This window comes from Emydura macquarii, unplaced genomic scaffold (assembly GCF_026122565.2).
Source record: "Emydura macquarii macquarii isolate MOO-44397 ecotype Brisbane River unplaced genomic scaffold, CSIRO-AGI_Emac_v2 contig_2897, whole genome shotgun sequence".
Classification (NCBI taxonomy): Eukaryota; Metazoa; Chordata; order Testudines; family Chelidae; genus Emydura; species Emydura macquarii.
Genome location: NW_027133034.1, coordinates 60,179,164 through 60,200,937, shown reverse-complemented (window position 1 = coordinate 60,200,937; position 21,774 = coordinate 60,179,164). Strand labels below are relative to the sequence as shown.

At 40.9% G+C, this 21,774-nt stretch overlaps 1 protein-coding gene and 1 long non-coding RNA gene across 3 annotated transcripts in view; both read right to left on the bottom strand.

Moving 5' to 3' along the window:
- PLPP1 (phospholipid phosphatase 1) overlaps window positions 1–21,774 on the bottom strand; it is a 111,341-nt gene that overhangs the window by 60,545 nt on the left and 29,022 nt on the right. The window contains exon 2 of one of the 2 annotated variants that reach the window (XM_067568587.1): window positions 3,828–3,979. The exons of the other annotated variant lie outside the window; for it this stretch is intronic. Coding sequence (XP_067424688.1) covers window positions 3,828–3,979 — 152 coding nt within the window. The remainder of the gene's footprint in view (window positions 1–3,827; window positions 3,980–21,774) is intronic. 2 annotated transcript variants of the gene reach the window in all.
- On the bottom strand, window positions 15,472–20,835 carry LOC137166727 (uncharacterized). The gene is made up of 3 exons (XR_010923779.1): window positions 17,969–20,835; window positions 16,966–17,091; window positions 15,472–16,264 (listed from the first exon to the last, which is right to left on the bottom strand). It is a non-coding gene; the product is annotated as an uncharacterized lncRNA (long non-coding RNA).

Genomic DNA, 21,774 nt, shown 5'->3' with positions numbered 1-21,774 from the left:
CAATTCCTCAGTTAAACAATCTTTAGAGGCAGGCTTCCTCTAGGAAGTTAAGTTTTAATAAAAGTAATAATTGAGAATGTTTCGTGCGTCTGAATTTTTTCTATTTTTGGCACTGTAGTGGTAGAACAAAGATTACTCTCTCTATACGCTCCTAAAGCCAGCAGATTTTCAGTGTGTTTTCCCTTTGCTTCAGTCTCTTGTGGGAAATGAGTAAAAGTGATTTTATAATAAATATAAAACTTCTAATTAATCCAATGTCATTATATACACAGTTACTGGGGAGAAATAAGCAGAAACGTTGGCTTTGAACCAACAGTCAACCTATTGAAAAAAATTCCATGAACAAAAAGAAGCCTTTCCACTAAAGCGATAGACGTAATTGGAAGCTTTTTCCTTCCATGCACATATGGAAAAGCTGTTTAGAAATTACTGAAAATAGTTTGAATGAGGCTAATTAACAAAATCAGAAGTAGAACACCACCATAAGATACTTTTAAAGATTAGGAAAATAAGGCTTGATTCTCCACTGCTTTGCACTTCACTTAGTTGTTTTGACCCATACAAAGTAACTGTAAAACGCCGCCATTCTGATTTAAACCCACTTTGTACAGATGAAAATACACCTTGTGTGGCTACGGCAATGGATGATCAAAATGTGTACAAGACTACACTTTTTAAATTCTGCATCAAAGCAAGATACAAGTGAGTGAACTCAGTGAACACGAAATGTTACTTTTAGGCATAAAAAAAAGTTAGCAACCCCTTCCCTACAACCTATCCCATAGGACAGACGCTAAACCACGGTTGTGGAACAAGATAGTCAACAGCCTGGTGGATAGAGGGGTGGGAGGGAAAAGGAGTTTGTTTTAATCTTGCTTCAGTGCATATAGTCACATGCCACCCTTACCATCAAACCCAAAAGACCAGTAGGGTGTAAGTGGACTTAGTACTGTGGCTCCCATTAGTCTATACAATTTTTTAAAAATTATTGGTAAACAGGTTGTTCAACTGCAGGGCAGTTTTCTCTGTGTAAAGAGTACTAAGCCATACCTGTGTCTTCCCTCACATTTTACCATCTGTGAATTGCAGCCCCAATATTTCAGAAGTCAATTACATTACTATTTTAATATTAAAATTTGTTACAGTAATGCCCTTTAAAAGAAAATATATTTCAAATTGCTACAAGTAAAGCATTATTGCAATTCCCAGACTTGGTGTTTGCTGTCTGGTTGGTCCCTGTACAGGTCCCACTTCAGCAATGTACTCAAGCAAGTGTCTAACTTCGAAAATGGGACTACTCATATGCTAGAAGTCAGTACATGTCTGACTGATTCTGGGACCCAGTAAAGAAAGGCTCAGTGGCACTGTTTAGGGACCTGATCCAAATGCCCACTGAAGTCAAATGGGAACTTTGCCATAGGCTCACATGGGTGCTGGATCAGGCCTTCAGAGCCTTCATCTGGGAGGATGTGGCCTGTGTGTGAATGTAAATAAGCATGGGTGAAAAGATAATCCTCCAGACTTTATATGGGGCACAAAGGACCTAAGGGGAAGAGGACATGAAGCACAAGGTGTATTACATACAAGCACACAAAGGCACTCTCCAGTCATGGGTTATTTATTGTTATTTATTATTATTATTATTAAAGTTAGAATAACATACTCTGAAGCCTTGAATATTAAAGATGAAGGTTGTATTTAATAAAAGTTGTACTCGTTTTGCTTCGTGCTGACAGTTCAAATTCTGTTCCCTGTGCCACTCAAAGACATTGAAGTAACTCTTTTAATTTTAAATTTTCACCAGCGAAGCAGAGTAACATTTAGTCCAGGGTTTTGAGATTTCTTAATGAAAAGTTTCTCCTCACACAGACTGCAAGTTGCATGTGAACAAGATTTAAATTACAATTAGCAGTTCTTGAACAACTGGTGGCAGTGGCTACCAGAAAAAGGTGACCTTACTTGTGAAAGCAAGCAAAGGTTATCTTATTGTGGACGCTGGCTGTGATTCAGATCTCATCCTGCTGAGAATTAGAACCTCACTGAAGTCAATAGGGCTACATCAGTGTAAAGGGAAATCACAGCTGGACCCTGGAACTACTTGCCTCCTTTAATAACTGGTGTACACATTCAGGAGGAGAAATGAATGGAACAGAAGAAAAACCAAGACACCATCATTTGCTTTTTTAAAATGTTTTTTATATTAGTGCTTCTTCCTGCTAAGCCTGCTTTAAAGTCCTGGGAGAACTCTGTTCACCTCCTTATAAATTAATGACCTTTAAAAACAAATTCTCTCCATTTTTTAAAAAGGGTATCTTTTCAGCAAGATGGCTGCCAACATCACCAGAAGGTGGATCAGAAAAGACTTGCTTACTTTACAAGCTTGCCAGCTTACCATTAGCATTGAGTTTTCCCCGTTATTTGAAAAGGAGGCAGAATGAGCACTTCATTTTCAGAAATGTTCATGTTTCATCAGTGGCTAGAAATCTTCCCATCAACGGGCTGATCCCCAAAAAACCCACAAATGCATATATTTCAAATTAAGCATGGAGCAGTCCCATACATAAAAGGAGTATCAGGCAAGGTGCAGGTGACAGGGTGTTGGACAGGGACATGGATGACCTAGCTACCAGTCCCACCTCCGCCACTTAGTTTAAAGAGGAAGAATGGATGAGGTCTTTATATTAAAAAAAAAAAAAAAAAAATGAAACTACAAGTTAAGCTCTATGCAGGGATCTGGGTGAACTCTCTGCCTGTGTTATGTAGGATATTAAAACCAAATCATCATAATGGTCCCTTTTGGCTTTAAAATCTGTCAATCTCCAAATAAATTTTAGCATTTTGAAGCTCACTTTATATTTATCTGTATCCTTTCCAGAGATTTTTAACTTACAGCATCCTCATACCATATGCCTTTTTTAAACTAAGCATTTCAGGAACACTTGTGCTTTACAGAGAAACGGACAGAACATTTCAGATTTTGTCTGTTACGCCAATGAGCACAGATACTGTGGGCCCATACATCACCCAATATAAAAAAATGTAAGGAAGTTCTATCATCCTTGCTCTAAAACTGTTAAAAGCCTTGAACTGCTTTTAGAGCAGGCAGCATTAACTATAACCATGGTTATAACTATTGACACCGACAGAAGTCTTTACACCAAGGATAAAATTTGCCTTGGTGCAAAACAAAATAACCAGTGTAACAGTACTTGGAAGAACCCATTCATTCACCCAGCCTCCTCATTTCGTGTAAAGTAAGTTATACATATTGTGCAAGCTATTGTTTGCAATCAGTTCTGACTGTGTACTTCTCCTCAGAAGTCAGCATTCACAGCTATATTCTTCTCTATACGGAAGCATCAGACCATTGGGTCTGAAATTACTACTTAAACAGAAGCAATTGTACTACAACCCTGTATTCTGAGAGTGTCTCTAAAAATATAAGAGCTTGACACACTTTACTTTCTGGTTTAAAATGTATATTCTTAACTAGGAAAAGGAGACAGCCCTATAATTCCTCAAATGTGAATAAGTCACCTATAATCAAAACACATATGCCACTGCCATTCCAAGGTGTTCTCTCTGACACATTTCTTATTTGGCCCCAATTAGTGAATGCCTTTAGGTACCCTGGCCCAAACAACACTTCTTTGAAGTAAGGACAGTTGGGTTCTCTCTCTCTCTCTCTTTTTTTTTTTTTTTTTTTTTTAAATAAAAAAAGGATGCACTGCTTTACCAAACACATTAATCTAGTAGTAAACAATTTATCATTCTTCCCCCCCACCTACTAAAATTGAATGTAATGGAGAAAAATTGGTTTAACTTACAACAATTACATTGAACGGAACAATTATTCCTGCTAACAACTCATAAGAAATGGTGTCATCTTTGATAGGGTACTGGATGGATTCATCATTACAGAACACTCCTCTCTGGAAGGGGATGTGTCTCGCAGTAAGAATTGCAAAAGGCAGGCCCGCTAGCAAAAGGAATAAAATTAAAATATTACACAGGAAAATTCAGAAATTTAAATCAGAAAGACTATCCCCAAGCATTTTCCATCAGAGAATGAAGTGCTCAAAAGGAAAGAGCAGACATGCAGCAAGTCAAAGATCATGGGTTCATTTTTACACAGGCTGCTTTTCAGGCTTCATGGCCCTTCGCTAAAGATATGCGCATATACTGTGACAAAGTGCAGACAGAATAATCAGAATTTGTCTCCACTCTCACCTGTGTGCTGGGTGTGTATCCAATATAAAAAAATATTCCAAAAATAGGATTCTTTAAACAGTTTTGTGGCATATGTTAAGTTGCCCAGTCTGTCTCTTTTACTCTCTTCAGCAAGGTACAACTGGCCCTTTATTCTCTGGCCAGCTCCCCAACTCTGGAGAATGTAAGTTTTGTTTCATTTAATTGTCACCAAGGCAAAGAGGCTGAGGGAAGGTGGGGCAGTTTGAGGGGTGGGGGGCAGGGGAGGAGGAAATGCTTTTACATATTCTTTCCCCAATTCATGCATACTGGATAGTGCCCTGGAACAAACATGGTCACTGTCAGTGCTGTAAACTCTCAGGAGTCAACATTTAACATATGATCTACAGAAATTGCCTGGTCAGAGGTGTGCAGGCTTGACAGTCACATCTGAAGCCCGGGGTGGCATTTTTCCTAGGTTTAATTAATTGATCAGCAGGCTCTATAGAGGTTCAGAATAGGGGTAGATATAGTTTACTTCAAATTCAAGAACACTAAATCACCCTAATCCCTCCTTAGTTGTCTAGGGATACAAGCAATTTCTTCTTGCAGCATGTAGAACAGCAAGTAGTGAAATAAACACAAAAAGGGGGTATAATGGAATTGGGTGAAGGGAGGAGAGAAGAGATCAAGTTGATGGAAATTAAAGATGAAACCAATGAAGTGAACAAAAAAGGGAAATCATTCTACCTCCCCCCCCCCCCTTTGCCCCCAGTCACAAAATGATGGCCTAGTCACTCCCCAGCTGGTGCCATGAGAGCACTTTACTGTGCTCCATAGTTTGGATGGTTTCTCAGTACAAAGCTGTGACCAAGACTCCAAGTAGCAGAATTTTGCTCTGATCTAGAATGAGGCAACAGATCACGTCAGCAGCAGTCCTGCCCTTCAGTCCCCTCACCATGGAGGGAACTTTCTGTTCAACTTCTCCCAATCTTCATATCAGAGAGGGGAAAGAATAACTTTATGCCCCTGCCACAAGAAAACATCCCTCCTCTGTGAATGGAGGAAACAATCTCCAATGTCTCTGAGGAGGAGAAAGCTAACATCTCAAGCCCTCCCTCTCCCAAGAGGCAGAGGCCACCAAAAGAAGATGAAGCTCTAGCCTGCCTATCTGCTATACATCTGTGCACGCAGGCCCTACACAGAATTTCTCCGCACTGGTGCCTACTAGCAGGTAGGCATTGGAGGGGCAGATGAGGAATGGAAAAAGAAGCTGATGACAGAGAATTGGAAGGGAGCAAAGTTATGTTGCTGGGGGTGGAAGAGTGGAAGCCTCTTCCTCCCCACATCTTTTAATTTGGGCTAGAGAGGCCCCGGAGAAAAGTTAAGGTCCTAGTGAAGAATGTGTGTTCTGAGTGGCCAATACATTGACTTCAGAATTTTGATCACTGCAGCAAACTACAGTCCTTCATGCAGGTTACAGAGGAAAATGCAGCTTAGGAGATCAGGCAAGCAAAATATAAGGAAGATACTGATAATGAGTGTATTCCCGGCTACCTGAACATTCATGTTGAACAGGACTGTCCTGAAGAGGTCTGTCTGGGGTAATGTCTTTCCATCTACCTAACCAAGTAGTTCTGTGCTTATCACAGTGGCATCCAAGCATCCCAACAAAGCCATGTTCTGTACAACAGCACCGAGCACCTTAACACTTCAACCAACAAAAAAAAGCCATCCTCAAGATTCAAGCAGATAATGGTATTAAGACAAATACTAAATCAAGAACTCAAGTAAATGGAAGTCACTGTCAAAGACCAGGCCTCTTCCCTTCCCACTAACTACATTTTCATTACTCAAAATCATACTCTTCCCTCCTCCCCGCAACCACCCTTTAACTGCTATTAATTAGATCAACCTAAAGTCTGTAAGATAACACATAAGAAGAGAAATAAGTGTACCATTTCATCTTCTGTATGCATCACTGAAATTCAGGGAAGAGCTGTGTTTTAGAACAATCGATATTTGAAATATCTTGGCCATAACCAAATAGGGGTCCTGAGATCTCCTAAATCACCAACACAGCAAGTGTATAGATGCTGTCCTGATCTCCTCCCCAATCTTCACCGCTCTAAGCAAAAGAATGTTATGAGGATGCAATAGAGTAGCAGTCTCATTAGCTAAAGACGAAACTAAGTCGGGGCAGATTTATTTTTGGTCTCCTCCACATAACTCAATGTATAAACCTGGAAATCACAGGGGGGAAAATGTTACTCTCTAGGCCTTCATACAGAATTGTACAGTTGGATAGTTGTAATGCCAGGGTGAAAGGTTTGCCCATTTCAAACCAGGCCTTCAGAAAGGTAAAAGCTTAGTTCATATGCACCTACTCATATACACCACCACCATTACTCAGCTAGCTCAGGTCAGGTTCTTCTATCACTATTGCCTTGGGCACTTTCCTCCATGCACCATTTGTCACAAAATCTAAACTGCTTATGGGCTATAAGCCATGTCGACCTCATGGTTTCCTTAGTCACTAACAGCTGAAAGTGACAAGTGTGCAAAAACCTTAGAAGAAGGTATAGCATAGGTTAAAATGTAACCTAGGAGCACAGGTGTAAGACTTAACATGAATGAGCATACAGTTAATTAGCAGAGGCTCTAGTTAGCTTCTTCAGACCTGAAGAAGAGCTTTGTGAAGCTCAAAAGCTTGTCCATAAGTTGGCTCAATAAAAAAATTAAAAAAAAAAAAAAAGAGATATTGCATCTAACTTCTCCTGGGACAAACACACACTAGTTTTCTTGAAACAACCAAAACTCAAGATTCAGAAGAATCTTATTACCTGTTTAGCTTCATTAGAATGCAGCCCTGCTCCCACAGTGATTTGTAGGAGTTTGGTTTTGTTTCCCTTTTTATTAAAGGGACTACAAACTCAAGTGCAGTCAGACTATATTTGACATCCTCAGACACAAACCCCTTTGAATTGCTGCAGCAGTTCCCCCTTCTCCAATGTGTTACATGCAAGCTGTGTGTCACCATTTTCGAGTCCCCATGAAACAAAGTCTCCCTCTACAGAGGCATTTTGGTCTTTCTGTATGCCCATGCACACAATCTACATCCCACGGAGGAGGGTGGCCAGAATGCACTATTTGTTCACTTCTCCCAGCATCATTTTCATTCTCTTCACTGTCACAGACTATGCATGAACATCCTCCTTGAGGCCGTCTCCAAAGCTAAACTCCCTCTTCAAGAGCACACTTCAGCAATGGCAAGTTTCTTGTAGGCACTTATTTGTGTGTCAAATTTCTGCTCCATTATGCTGTGCACTAGTAAGTGAGTACCAAGTCTTACTGGATGTTTTCCTTGTCCCAAGTTCTCCCTAATGTCACTCCTCATATCATGTCTGTAATTACATCCTGATCAGACAGGGCATGAGTCATTTTATTCACACCAGTAGTCCCATAAAAATTCCGGGTATCTATTTGTGCACAAATAATACATAACCATAGTCCTAACATATGAAGTTAAAATTCATAATCATCTGCAGGATACAGCCCTTTCTTTGTAAGCTTGTCCATATTAGGAGACGTTAGCACACTTTTCGGTGCTGTTAAAATAAAAAGCAAACCATGAAGAGAAGGGTTAGCAAGTTAATATAGTAAGTGTAAAAGTATTTTTATCCTAGTCATGGCAAGAGTACTACAGTTTTGATTGTCTGCAGCCATATCATTGTGGGAAGCACATACCAGAGAATTGACCAGGCTAAGATCCAATGTAACAACCTTCAATTAGTATTCTTCCCTTTCAGTAAAGCATTATGAACATGTTAGGACAACGCTACTACTGAAGGTGCTGTCTTTCAGCTGAGAGGTAAAGCCCTACTCCTGACTATTATTTGTGGACACTGAATGGGTTATGGCATTTCCAAGGAGAGTGGTGTCTGATTAAGATTTCCCATGTAGCTGTAATTCTATAGACTATTCACCTTTTGTCCAGGAAAGATTGTACAGCACGGTTGTATTCTCAAACATCTACTGTTTCACCCCAGAAGTAGTTGCATTTCAGAGGTGAATGAAGGAATTCCTTTTTATATAAAAACACTTTTAAGCCAAAGGATTTCGAGGAGTCTCTCAAGGCCATCTTAGAAAACATGACGCAACAAACCACCACAAGTATTGTGTGGTATCAAAGCCTATAATGAGTGGAGAGCTATGATACCCAAGCTAGATGAACTATACTGCAGTAATCATTTCAGTCAAGAGTTCTGAGAAATGAGCGCTATTAGTATCTGCACATCATTTTCAATAAATAATTCTTCCAGATACTGAGAAAACCCATGTAGAACCTCACCCAAATCTTCTTTGCCTTGTTCATCTCCACACACTATCAAGCGTGGCTTCCAAGCAAACACCAACCTTCATACCCTCCTTCAGCATCTCAAGCCACCTTTTTCCTACATCTTCCTTGTAGTCTTTGTCCTGTGACTACTAAATCTTGTATTCTCTGGCCAACACATCTGGTCATCTCACATACTTCAATCATCTCAGTTGATACTCCCTCAGTTTTGCCATGATGGGGACTATCAGGATCATGGCTCAGACCATTTCATTGCATAGCCTACCAGTTCGTCTTACCCACAAAGCAGTTCTCTCTTCCTTGTTGGCCAGCATTCCAAACCACACATAATGGCAGGCCTAATCACTTTGCTCTTTATGCAATGTTGTTGTAAGCAGTGTCAGTTCCAGATAGAGAGACAAGGTGGGTAATGTTGGAAAGTCCACCATTGGAGCTGTGTTATGGCAAGCATGCATGGCCATTAATCGCATTCTGCTGCGAAGGACAGTGTCTTGGAAACGTGCATGAAATACTGGATGGCTTTGTAGTGATAAGATTCCGTAGCTGTGGCAGGACAATAGATGGCACTCATATCCCAATTTTGACCCCAGACCATCTTGCGACAGAGTACATCAATAGAAAGGGGTACTTCTCTAAGGTACTGCAGATGCTTGTGAATCACCGTGGGCGTTTCACTGACATCAACATGGGTTGGTCAGGGAAGGTTCATGATGCTCACATCTTCTGTACACTGCCTGTACAGAAAGCTGCAAGCAGGGACTTTCTTTTGCTCTGGAAAGGTTCCAGAGGGGGATGTTGAAATGCCATAGTGATCCTGGGAGACCCAACCTACCCCTTACGGCCATGGCTCATGAAGCCTCATACAGACAACCTGGACAGCAGCCAGGAGCACCTCAATAACAGGCTGAGCAGGTGCCGAACGACCGAATGTGCGTTTGGCAGATTAAATGATTGCTGGCGATGCCTTTATGGCAGCTTAGACCTAAGAGGAAAATATTCCCAAGGTCAGCAGCAGCTGCTCCATAATATTTGTTAAACTAATGGTGAAAAGTTTCCCCCTGGGTGGAGCACAGCAGCAGATTGCCTTGCAGCTGAACAGGAACAACCAGATGTCAGGGCTATTAGAGGGTTACAACATGGGCCAATTTGAACCAGGGAGGCCTTGAAGAACAATTTTGAGAAGCAGTAAAGTGCCTTTGTAAACAGCACTGTGCCATGCTATGACCATTATCCAGTTGCGCTGTGCATCAATGTGAAGTGTAACTACTATGTGCAAGAGACAAAGATTGCTTATTCTACAGCATATTTCTTTATTAAACAGCAACTATTCACAACGTATGAAAAGGTGGGCTGGAGGGGAGAAAGCAGTGAGGGGCAGCATGAGCTAAGTCCAGCTATTGTTCTGGAAGCTGTCTGAAGGGGGGGAGTGAATGGGGTATTGAGCTGGGGCGAGAGTTTTAGTAGGTATGTGTGGGTGAAGTTTGGGGAGGGCATGGAAAGCAATTCTGGACTGGCTGCAAGGGTGGGAGAGGGGCGAGTACATATGAATTAAAGCAGCAGCGTTAGGAGTGATTTTAGCAGCTGCATTTGCTCCTCCATAGCTTTCATCATGCGCTTATGACCTGATTTTCAGACTATTTTTTTCCTTCTTATTCCCCCTCCGCCCCCTGTCCACCTCAGAGGGCTGGAGAACTTCTTGGAATGTCTCCTCTTTGCATCTCCGTGGTTCTTTCTTTTAAAATCAGCCATAGGTGCATGGGGGTTGCTCCCCCAAGGGCACATCTGTAGCAGCTCACTAAACAATGGACAGAAGCATTTTCCAGAAGTCCCTGGAAAAAAAAATCATGAAGCAGGTCCTCAAGGAATCCATTTTGAAGCACTTGGAGGAGAGGAAGGTGATCAGGATAAATCAACATGGATTTACCAAGGGCAAGTCAAGCCCAACTAACCTGACTGTCTTCTCTGATAAGACGACTGACTTTGTGGATGTGGGAAGAACGGTGGATGTCACATACCTGACTTTAGCAAAAAAACTTTTGATACAGTCTCCCACGGTATTCTTGCCAGTAAGTTAAAGAAGTATGGGTTGGGTGAATGGACTGAAGTAGATAGAAAGCTGGCTAGATCATCAGGCTCAACAGGTAGTTAATAACGGCTTGATGGCTAGCTGGCAGCTGATATCAAGTGGAGTGCCCCAGGGGTCAGTCTTGGGGCCGATTGTGTTCAACATCTTCATTAATGATCTGGTTAAATTAACTATAACATATAATAAATGATGGGATGGATTGCATTCTCAGTAAGTATGCAGATGACCCTAAGCTGGGGGGAGTGCTAGATACAGTGGAGGGTAGGGATAGGATACAGAGTGACCTAGACAAATTGGAGGATTGGGCCAAAAGAAATCTGATGAGGTTCAACAAGACAAGTGCAGAGTCCTGCACTTAGGATGGAAGAATCCCATGCACTGCTACAGACCAGGGACCGACTGGCTAGGCAACAGATCTGCAGAAGAGGACCTGGGGATTACAGTGGATAAAAAGCTGGATACGAGTCAGTGTGCCCTGGTTGCCAAGAAGGTTAAAGGCCCACTAGGCTGCATTAATAGGAGCACTGCCAGCATATCAAGGGAAGTGATTATTCCCCCTCTATTCGGCACTGGTGAGGCCACATCTGGAGTACTATGTCCAGTTTTGGGCCCCCCGCCACTACAGGTAGGATGTGGACAAACTGGAAAGTGTCCAGCAGAGGGCAACAAAAATTATTAGGGGGCTCGGGCACATGACTTTTGAGGAGAGGCTGAGGAAACTAAGCTGGTTTAGTCTGCAGAAGAGAAGAGTGAGGAGGGATTTGAGCATGGCCTTCCACTACCAGAAGGGAGGTTCCAGGGAGGATGGAACTAGGCTGTTCTCAGTGGTGGCAGGTAACAGAACAAGGAGCAATCTCAAATTGCAGTGGGGGAAGTCCAGATTGGATATTGGGGGGGAGAGGGGGGGCTTTCACAAGGAGGGTGGTGAAGAACTGGAATGGGTTAACTAGGGAGGTGGTGGACTCTCCATCCTTAGAGATTTTTAAGGCCCAGCTTGACAAAGCCCTGGCTGGGCTGATTTAGTTGTGGTTGGTCCTGCTTTGAGTGAAGAGCTGGACTAGATGACCTCCTGATGTCCGTTCTAACCCTAATCTTCTACTATTATTTTGAGTGCAATATCAGCATTGATGTATTACTGCAAAAGACTTTCTAAGTGATCCCTGGCAAGCGCACAGTTCGACAATCAACAAGGGCATGATGAGCTTTCCAGACCTGAAGAAGAGCTCTGTGTAAGCTCAAAAGTTTCTCTCTCTCACCAACAGAAATTGGTCCAATAAAAAGATATTACCTCACCCACCTATCTAACTTTGCTCTTTAGTTTGCTTAGCACATTCTTAACACAAAGAATTCCTGTGGACGCCTTCTGATTAAATAAAATGCTCTTCATGTGGCTTCTAACATCTGCATCCACATTCAGTTCAGTGTTGAGCCATGATGGGAGATATTCAAATTGTTGCATTCAATTTTAACATTATACCATCTAGTTCTACTGGCTCCTCATTATGCCTCTCAATGAAGTATCACATATATTCAGTTTTTTGTCAGCCGATTTGTAAGCCATTTTCCTCTAATGCAGCTCTCCACACCTCTAGGTCCCTTTCCAGTTCATGTTTATCTTCACAGCACGTCATCAGCAAAAACATGCTCCATGGAGCCTAAACTCCTGTATCAAGGTAGCCATTATATCACAAATAGGAATTGGCTTAGGGTAGGTCTATGTAAACGATCAGTATTCAGAGGCTTCACTGTAGCCACAGATGCTTCTCACTACTATTATACTACCCTCACATGTTTAGACTATCATGGATGTGTGTCTCAGGAAGATTGCACGACCACCAGCACCACCAGAACACTCTCTCAGGAAAGCGGTCATAAGCCTTCTCTAAATCCACAAACATTAAGTGCAATTCTTTGCATTTCTCCTTGTACTTCTTCTGCAATATGCAGGCTGCACATACTGTAATCCATTGTTGACAACCAATTTGGATTTATGCCAGAAATGTCACTTATTTGATGCTCCAGCTCCTCCCAGAGTTTTTTTCCCCTCAATTCTTTCCAGCCATTTCATTAAGTGACATTAATTTAATGGGTCACTAACCACTATATTTCTGCATTTCTCTTTTATGCAGAAAGAGGGACATGAGCTCCTCATCCACTCAGACATTTTTTCCCAGTATGGAAAAGTAAGTTGAAAAAAGCTCATCACCTCTTCCTCATGGTCTAATGCTCGAAATGCCTCGACTGGTATATTGTACAGTCCCACAGCCTTTCCACATATCATCATCTTTAGTGCTGTACAACCCCACCCAGTGCAGCAAACCAAAAATGCAAGTTTAAGTGCACCAATCTTGAATAGTTAGAAAAGAAAAATGGAATTTTGTCTGAATGTGTAGGGAGTTTTAGGTTCAACCAATCTTAATAGTTACATTTTGGCGGAGAAGTTTTAAATATTTACATTTTGAAAAATTTAACGTTACATTTTACTCCTCAAAAGAATATAGTTATGGCAATGCCTACCAAAAAAATACCATGGTCTATTTCCCCAGCATGTAGGAAGATTAAAAGTAAAATATTTGCCATGGACTGTTTCCTGTCTTTAACATGTTCCAGCAGGAGGATACATGCTATAGGAATGCTCACAAAGATCTAGTTTCTGGATGAAATGTACAGTCAGCAGAAGGGTAATTAAGTTGTAATTGTAAATTACAGATGTACTAGCATTATGAATTTGCCTCTGGTTAGTTCTCCACCCTTTACAGGGTCACACTAACCAAAACAAAAGACACTTAACACAGGTTTCATGCATTTGGTATCAGTTTTTCATTACTTGAGTATACTCCATCACCATAAATTTCCTATGAATGTTTAGAACCAGACTGGGAGACAGATTTTATTTAATGCCGTTTATAAAATGGTCATCTGACCTAGATTAGCATTTGTAGAAGAGGGGAAATCAATTGAAGGAGCACAAATCTTCATCATCATTACAGCAATGGATGCTACAGAAAGCGTGAGTAAGGATTTGTTCACAGAAACAGGATTAGGGGAATTTAAGCTCTCAGAGTGCATAGAAGTCACACTGCTACTAAATGTTCAAACAATCTTATTAATGCTTATGAAAAACCACCTGAAGTCTCTTAAAAAAAGTAAGTAGGGAGATGTTGAATTACTAAACTTAAAATGCAAATCTGCTTCAACTATACCCACCATGCAATGGAATCAGGTATACAAATACACATACAGTTCATCCAGCCAGTCACAAAATCAGCACTATTGATAGTTTTTAGGAAAGTCTCTTGTACAAAGCACACCAGAGGTCAAACTTCATTATCAAATCAAAAACTATAAGAATAGCTTTCCTCTTCTGTAGCACCAAGGATTTGTCAAGATACTGAACATGTACTCCCAGAGAGCAATGCTTCTTCAAAATATAAATTCACATGCAAGTAACTAGTCCAATTCCCTGAATGCCCTTTTGTGCTTAAAGGGAGGGAGAAAGAGATTCTAGTTTCTCTCTGATCACCACCCTTATAGATATTATAAGCATCAGACATCAGCGCCTCCATATCTCCACTGGGGAAGTTTCTTGAAGTTACTCTGCTGTCTAGAAAATAACCTGATCACAGTTGTAGTGCAACAGTGCTACATCACCACAAGAGTCATTCCATAACATCGTCTAGGAGACTGAAGAAGTTTTTTCATATGAAAACTAGTCTAGTCTCCAGCAGTGCTGTTGGAAACAGAGCAAGAGTACTTCAAGTGTAGTCAGTGCTGATGATGGGGTACTACTTAGCCACGTCTGGCTCACATCACAAGTGGAGGAAGTCATCTACTGGACACTACAGTTAGCAGAATGGGGAAGTAGTAAAATAAGAGTTTTTACAACTTTCCTCTCTATTCACCTACTTTCTTAGTGAAAATTACTTCCAAAAGGCAAAGAGAACCAGGATGGAAAAAATATCAAAGTCAAGGGCAAGAAGAGAACTGAGGAGAGAAGGACTGTAACTTGGGTCTTTACACATGCAAATGGGGGGAAAAAAACAAAAAACTAGTAGATGTCAAAAGCACAACTATGAGCAAGGGTTGGGTTTAAGTAGTAGCTTGTGGAGGTTAGCCAAAGCCTGTCTCCAAGAACAAAGGCAGGTTCAGATATTAAGCAAAGAAGAGGTCCATTTGCAGGACACGTTTCAGTCATTCATGATCTATGTGCATATGTGCCTCCCCCCATTACTGTACAATCCAAGTGTCTGGTGAACACTACCCCTCTGAGGCAGAGGCATTTTAGAGATGGGGAACTGAGGCAGAGAGTTTAGGTGATTTGCCCACTGCCACACACTGAAGTCTGTGGCAGAAGTAAAAGGTCAATCAAGATCTCTCTCTCTCCCTCTCCCTCCTTAAGCACAAGGGCACTCTTCCTCTCAGCACATAAGGTGGTCTCTAAACTGGAGAATTTCAGAAGCAGAGCTCCCAGCAGTGCTAACACTTGTTCAGCTACAACAGGTTTAACTGAGTGAGTGGAAAAGACCAGCAGCTGCTAGAGCCTTGTCTGCAGTAAGTGCTACCACCCATACAGCTGAACTGGTGACAGTGGCTAGGGGACCTTTTTGTAAAGCTTTTCTAGTGCAGACATGGCCTGCATGTCTGGAAAGCTAACATGATGTTTTATACCCCCTTTTACGAAAGCTCAAAGCCCTTCTCTAACCTGCGTAATTTAAGAATCCATTTCATGTCTAATGAGCAACTCCTGTGCAGAGAGGAGGCAGAATTTGAGGGAAATTAGCTGAACAGCTGAGTAACAGTACATAAAACAAAGGCAGCTAAAATTATCAGATTTTTCCACTTCCCAACTCAATGTGTCAGGGCAACAGCAACAAAAAGGGCTATTGAAAGCATGAATAGCTGCAGGATGATATTTGTACGGAACCAAGATTGTTACTCACATAATGCTTGAAGTTTCTAAAAAGAAAAAACCCACAATCCTGAACTTGGCCTTCTATAGTCCCAGAGCCGTGTTGTGTTTTTGGAGGCCACTGGACTTTACTACGAAGGCCTCACACAGCTCAAGATAAACTACAGGCTTCCCTCAGATTTGTCAGGAGACGGGTCCAACATAAGAGATTAGAAGAAGTAAGCCTGATCTGTATTGGGTCAGGCAGGCTGAAGTCTTTGGCTTGGACCCACTGCAGGGCTCAAAATCTAAAGCATGTAGCCCAATATAGCTACAGGGTAATGTGTGCTTAGCAGCAGCAGCTGCTGCTCCTCTGTCGGTCATCACTAGACATTCAGTGACAGACTGCTTGCAACCAGGAGTAACAGCAGGATCATTAGATGCTAAACTACTTAGACAACATAATTAGCTAAGGAGGATTTTTTTTAAAAAACAGTGAGGCGAGTTTGAGGGCCTTTGATGACCCATTTTCAGGGAGCAAGAGAAACTGTTATGCAAACAGGCTCTCATAAAAGTGACTTGTAAAAGGATTAAAGGCACAAACCCAACTTTTTAAGATTCTTTATACATCCACTAGAGAGACCTGAAATTCTCTCACACATCTGTGTCAGGAATGTTAAAATCTGTTCTCTTCTTGTTTTGCTGAAGGGCCTCTGAGATCACAATGCACAAGCTCACGCCTTAGCTGAAGGAAGAAGAATATTAAGTCTTTAATTAAGACCTTTTAATTCAAAATGTTAGTCAGACACCAATTTAACTTTAAACATACACAAATAGACAGCTGTCTAAATGCTTTGTCCGCATTGAGCATTTGTACTGATTCCAGTAATCAGAAAGGAGCCACTGACAAGTCCCATCCACACTAGAATAAGGAGGTAGGTATATATTTTTAAAGTGTTAGCCAACACTTAACAATTGCATTTTAAAGTGACCCATAAACAAGGTATGTTGTAGAATTCACCCTGACCCAAGGATTCACCTCATCCAGCTAACAGAGCAAAGCACAACTTGCCCCAACTACATGAGAGTTTTAAAGTGTGCTAGTTACAGGCCCACAGATGTAGTGGTATAAACCCCTCTGCAGACAGGGGAAAAGGAGGGGGGGGGGGGGGGAAAGCCTGTGGGCGAGTCTCACCAGCACAAATAGCAGCTGCACAAGTCTGCACTATGAGCTGCACCACCTGGTAACCAATAAATGGCAATTTCCCGTGATCTGAGCCCCAGGCAAGGACTTTGAATCCTGTTCCTGTTCAACTGCTTATCTTTCATTCTCTTTATCCCATGTCAATTTTATGAGTCTGGTCTTAGACTAGAGAATAAAAGATATGAATTTCTAATGTAAACAGCTAGAAACATTTTTTAAAAACCCACAAATACCTTTCTTACATCATAAACCCAGGAGAACACACCAGGCACAAGTCCAATTTTTTGCCTTTGAAAGTTCTTCATTTGCGTTTGGCAGGTCTGCAAGCACACCCATTGTGAACGAACGTTTGTGTAGCACTCAGAGCCCTGGATAAAAGCAAATGTTTTTACTACTAGTTTTGACTAATTTAAGCAATTGATAATCCTTTGCTGTACATCCCTTCTCACTTTCTGTGAGTTGTTGGCATTCATGCTACACAGTCTTCACTTGGTTAACAGAATTTAGCTTCTTCTGATGCTGAGAGAAGAATTCCATCCTAGATATTTTAAAGGAACTTTCCAGTACAAGAGTTGAGTTTATTTAAATTCAAACACTTCTTGTCACAGCATGGTATTTATACTCAAGATTTATTGTTGTGTTTTGTCATTTAAGACTCCTCTCTCTAAAAGAGGTAAAAAGATTTAACTAGGCAGTTAGCTTCAAGTTCTTGCTTAATAGTACAGTAAGGAGGAGACATACTGGGTGCAGAAGGCACACAGACTAAACTGGATGATGAGATGTGGGACGTTTGTCAGTAGGGAAGAGCAGAAGAGGTAACAGGGGAAGGAAGTGTCCATTTGTTCTTCCTCCACTTTCTACTCTCTCCTGCCCCAAGCCAGACACTGTAGATTTACTCATTTCCTCCCCCCCACACCTCCCAATCTCTCCTCCGCCCCCCCAATAAAAGCTTCTTTTCTTCAGAGAATCTCTGGCCAATTGTCTAGATTGTCATCAGTGACCTGTTAGTTTTACTAAACTAAGGCACCAAAAATGAGAGATTTACACCTTGCGGTACGGTTTTACTCACACTACTGACTCAAAGCAATGAGGATTTACAGTTTAAAATGTTCTGCTTCCAACCAATCACTTCATCCTCCTTCTCCCCCACAAGTCACCTTTCCACCAGTCCCTTCAATAAGCAAGTCCAGCTTTTACCTTAGTCTGACTGATCACTTGTTTGAAGCAGTACTGAAATGACATTACCTCAACATCCAAAACTGGATGTTCTGCAGTGCTCCATAAACCCTCACAAGTCCTGGAGACCAGAAATCTGGAAATTGCAACATTTGCCACCAAACACCACTTTCGCTATAGGGGCAAGCCTGCAGCCATGATCTGAAAGAGATGCTGAGGCAAGAGCAATTGGAAATTTAGGAACAAAATATTCGAATCCCATAAGTAAAGTAACACATAATAAAGAAAGAAACCAGGACTAACCAGCAAAGAAAGAGCTCCCCCATATGTTCCTTTTAAGAAAAATTGGTTTGTAAATAAACAATGGAACATGACTGTCAATTCACTCTTGCTTCTGATATGCAGCTGCAGAGAAGCAAAGAAACCATGTTTATTTCTAGCTATTGTATACACCTAGTGTATGTAAGAATAAAGAATTCAGGTGGATGAAGGGTGTGTACTTCACAGCATTTATAGAACAGCACTGACTCAGATACCTTCAAACTATACCAGCATACAGTACAGAATCCAGTATTTCATATTTATGAATTTTAAGCAGATGTTCAGCTCACTCCACTTGAATTTAGTGATCAAGTACCTAATTTTATGACTTCTACAGTTTAGAAGAGGAAGAGTCCTAGGTCATTAGTCAATCCTCCTGTCACTATACTATGTATGTGCCCTGCATGTGTTTTCAGAACTTTAAACACTACTTCACAAAGCAATCTCCAAGAATGGGGTTCCCTACACATCCAAGAATGTAGAATAGACAGGAAATGCTTAAGATTTAGCTTAAAAATGTCTCCTCTTCTGAATCTCCGCTCCTGGCTCCTAGTTATAGTCTCTAGTACCATGCTAAATAAGGCCTTCCTTCCTACTTCCTTCAAAGTATTTGTAGGCTGCTATGTGATTTACCCTTCTTTTGGTAACTACCAAGCTTTACTTGATATTTTAAAAGTCTCTCTGAAGGCTCCTGAGGTAAGAGAAGCAGGGAGAATAATGACATGTACTTTCGGGTCTTGCTCTTCCTGAGCTCTTTCCACTCTGCATACAATACATCCTGAGCATTCTATTCAGGTTCTTATAACATGAACCCATTACTATGGTATCGATCCACTCTGAGATGCCGAGAGCTGAATGAAGTATTGCAGTCCATACCAGAATGGTAATTACTGTGGAGTAACAAGTATTTACTGTACCTACTAATAAAAATCACACAAAAAACAGTACATATGGACTCTCTCCAGTTTTCTAGGAGAAGATTCCCCCATTACAAATATTTGAAGTGAAAAAATATTCCTTTGACATAACCCATTCTCCACCAGCAACTACAGAAAGCAACATACAGCCACTGTGAATACAACCCTTCAAAACATTCCTAGCCTTGTTAATAGCCTACTGCATGTACAGAACAGTCTCTTACTGACGAAAAGTCCTCTGTTAAAATACAAGCTGCAGGATATAGGAGACAGCCACTTAAATAAGACTTTGTTAGAGCAAGTGTTAAATTTTCATTTAGTGCCAGAAGGTTAAAAGGGTAGGGTGCCCCAACACTCTGTACTTGAACCAGTGAGGTGGGGAGGATGGGGGAGAAATGAGCAACAAGGTGGCAATGTCAATTTAATCTTGCAATGCATTATTTTCTCTGTGCTAGTCTTAATTATAGTGATGCAAATGACTAGACATAAGGGGAAAAACTGCCATATAAATGGAGACTGAAGACCAAAATTGTTTAATTACTTTATATACCACTCATAGTTCCTTTGTTTCTTCTGCATATTAATGTTTTAAAGAAGTAAATGGGAGTACCTGATTTACCTAACATAAGTATGGCCATACTGAGTCAGACCAATGGCCCATCTAGCCCAGTATCCTGTCCTCACAAAGTGGCCAAAGCCAGATGCTTCAGAGGGAATGAACAGAACAGGTAATCAAGTGATCCATTCAGTACTGTCGCCCATTCCCAGCTTCTAGCAAACAGCAATCCCTGCCTAACCTGGCTAATAACCATTGATGGATCTCTCCCAGAGTACAAAGAACAAAACACAAAGACATTGAAAGGAAGGAAATATTTAAAAGGCTAAGGCCTGGTCTACACTACACGGTTAGGTTGACATAAGCTGCTTTGTGTCGATCTATCTACGGAAGTGTCTTCACTTAATTTGACTCTGATGACATAAGTGCCTTTCTATGTGGATTTAATAACACCACGTCCCCAAGCACCGTACAGTTATGGTTAATGTAATTAGCACCATCAATTGTTACTGGCTTTCAGGAGCCTTCCCACAATGCCCCACACTGAAAATACAATCAATATACATGCTCCTAATGAGGATGGGCACCACTGACACAAGGAGCCAAATGTGTGCACACACAAGCTATTTAATAACTGTGGTGGCTGTATGCAGATGTAAGTTTGGTCGGCAGTTCTGTAGCGTAGCCATGGCCTGATAAAAACAAAACTAAGTGCTCAGTGTATTAGGCTATTGAATTCATTGTAATAATTAGTTATTTCTTGGCCTCGATAGATACAGAGAAGGGTAACATAGGTGTAGATGATCACACTGATCCCTTCTGACCTTAGAGTCTATGAGTGGTATTAATCCTCAAAACCTCAAAAGCATAAGATAACTAGTAACTGACAAATTACAAAAGCTTCTTCCTAACAGGTCTACTATAGTGGTTCAAAAGGGAAAATTGCTAAGAAAAGCAACAGTTCCAACACTTGATAAGCCATTCTCATCCGAAACGTAGTGGAGGCTATTGGATTGTTTTGAGATATGTACTCCAATAGTTAGATTATGAAACTCATTAGCATTGCAGAAAAAAGATGAACAAAGTTCTGTAAGATATGAAAGCTTATTACCCTTCTGAAAGTTTTCCTATAAGGGGGTGTGTTTAAGTTTGTACTGGAATATTGCTATTTGAACTAATACTTGACCTTCTACACATTATCAAGTTTGTAAGTGAACAAAAGATAAAGAATACAGCATTGAAGATACTTATAACCTGTTTAACAGCTAGTTACACAATAGTGAGAAAGTGTGCACAGTGGCATGTTTTGCCAATGTAATGAAGATTCAGATCATAAGAGGTTTCACTACAAACACTCCGCTAATATGTCTTTCCCACGTAGTAGGGTTACAGCTGGATTTTGTCATTTGAAAGTTCAGTTTTACAACAAAAAAATAGGCAGTTACTGTATGTCTGAAAACGTTCTATTTTATATTTGTTTTGCAGAGATGTAATGTACTTTTACTGCCCCAAATTAGATAGTAATGAGCATTTTCCTAGGAAGACAGCTCCACACAGATCTTGACAAAGAGGTCTCCAAAGCACGCACCACTGCAGTTTGCTGGGGAAAAAAGGTTAAGAGTCAGGGTATTATTTCCAGAAAGTTGCCTTTAGGTGTTTTGATTAAGTTCTCTCTTACCACATGTATCATTAAGCTTCATACATAGCATACCAAAGTTGGCATCAGAACAAAGGTCGTGGATGCCCTTTAGATAGGCAACACGCCTCTTTCAAGACCAGTTTTGCCAAATCAAAAAAGTCTTAATTTAAAAGCAGACAAAAAGCTACACGACCACCCAACCTTTACATATTTTAAACATGTCATTCTGTGTGTCTTCAAAGCAAAGGAGAATTTTAAACTACAAGACCTTTAATAGACCCACCTGCACAAATTCCAAGGAAAAAAGAAAACCATTAAACCCACACCATAAAAAACTGAGTCACTTCTGAAATGCCTAACTGTCACTGTTTACAAACAGGTATTTATTAATGTTTCATTTTAAATATTGAAAGGTTTCTAAAAACCATCACCCATGCTATTT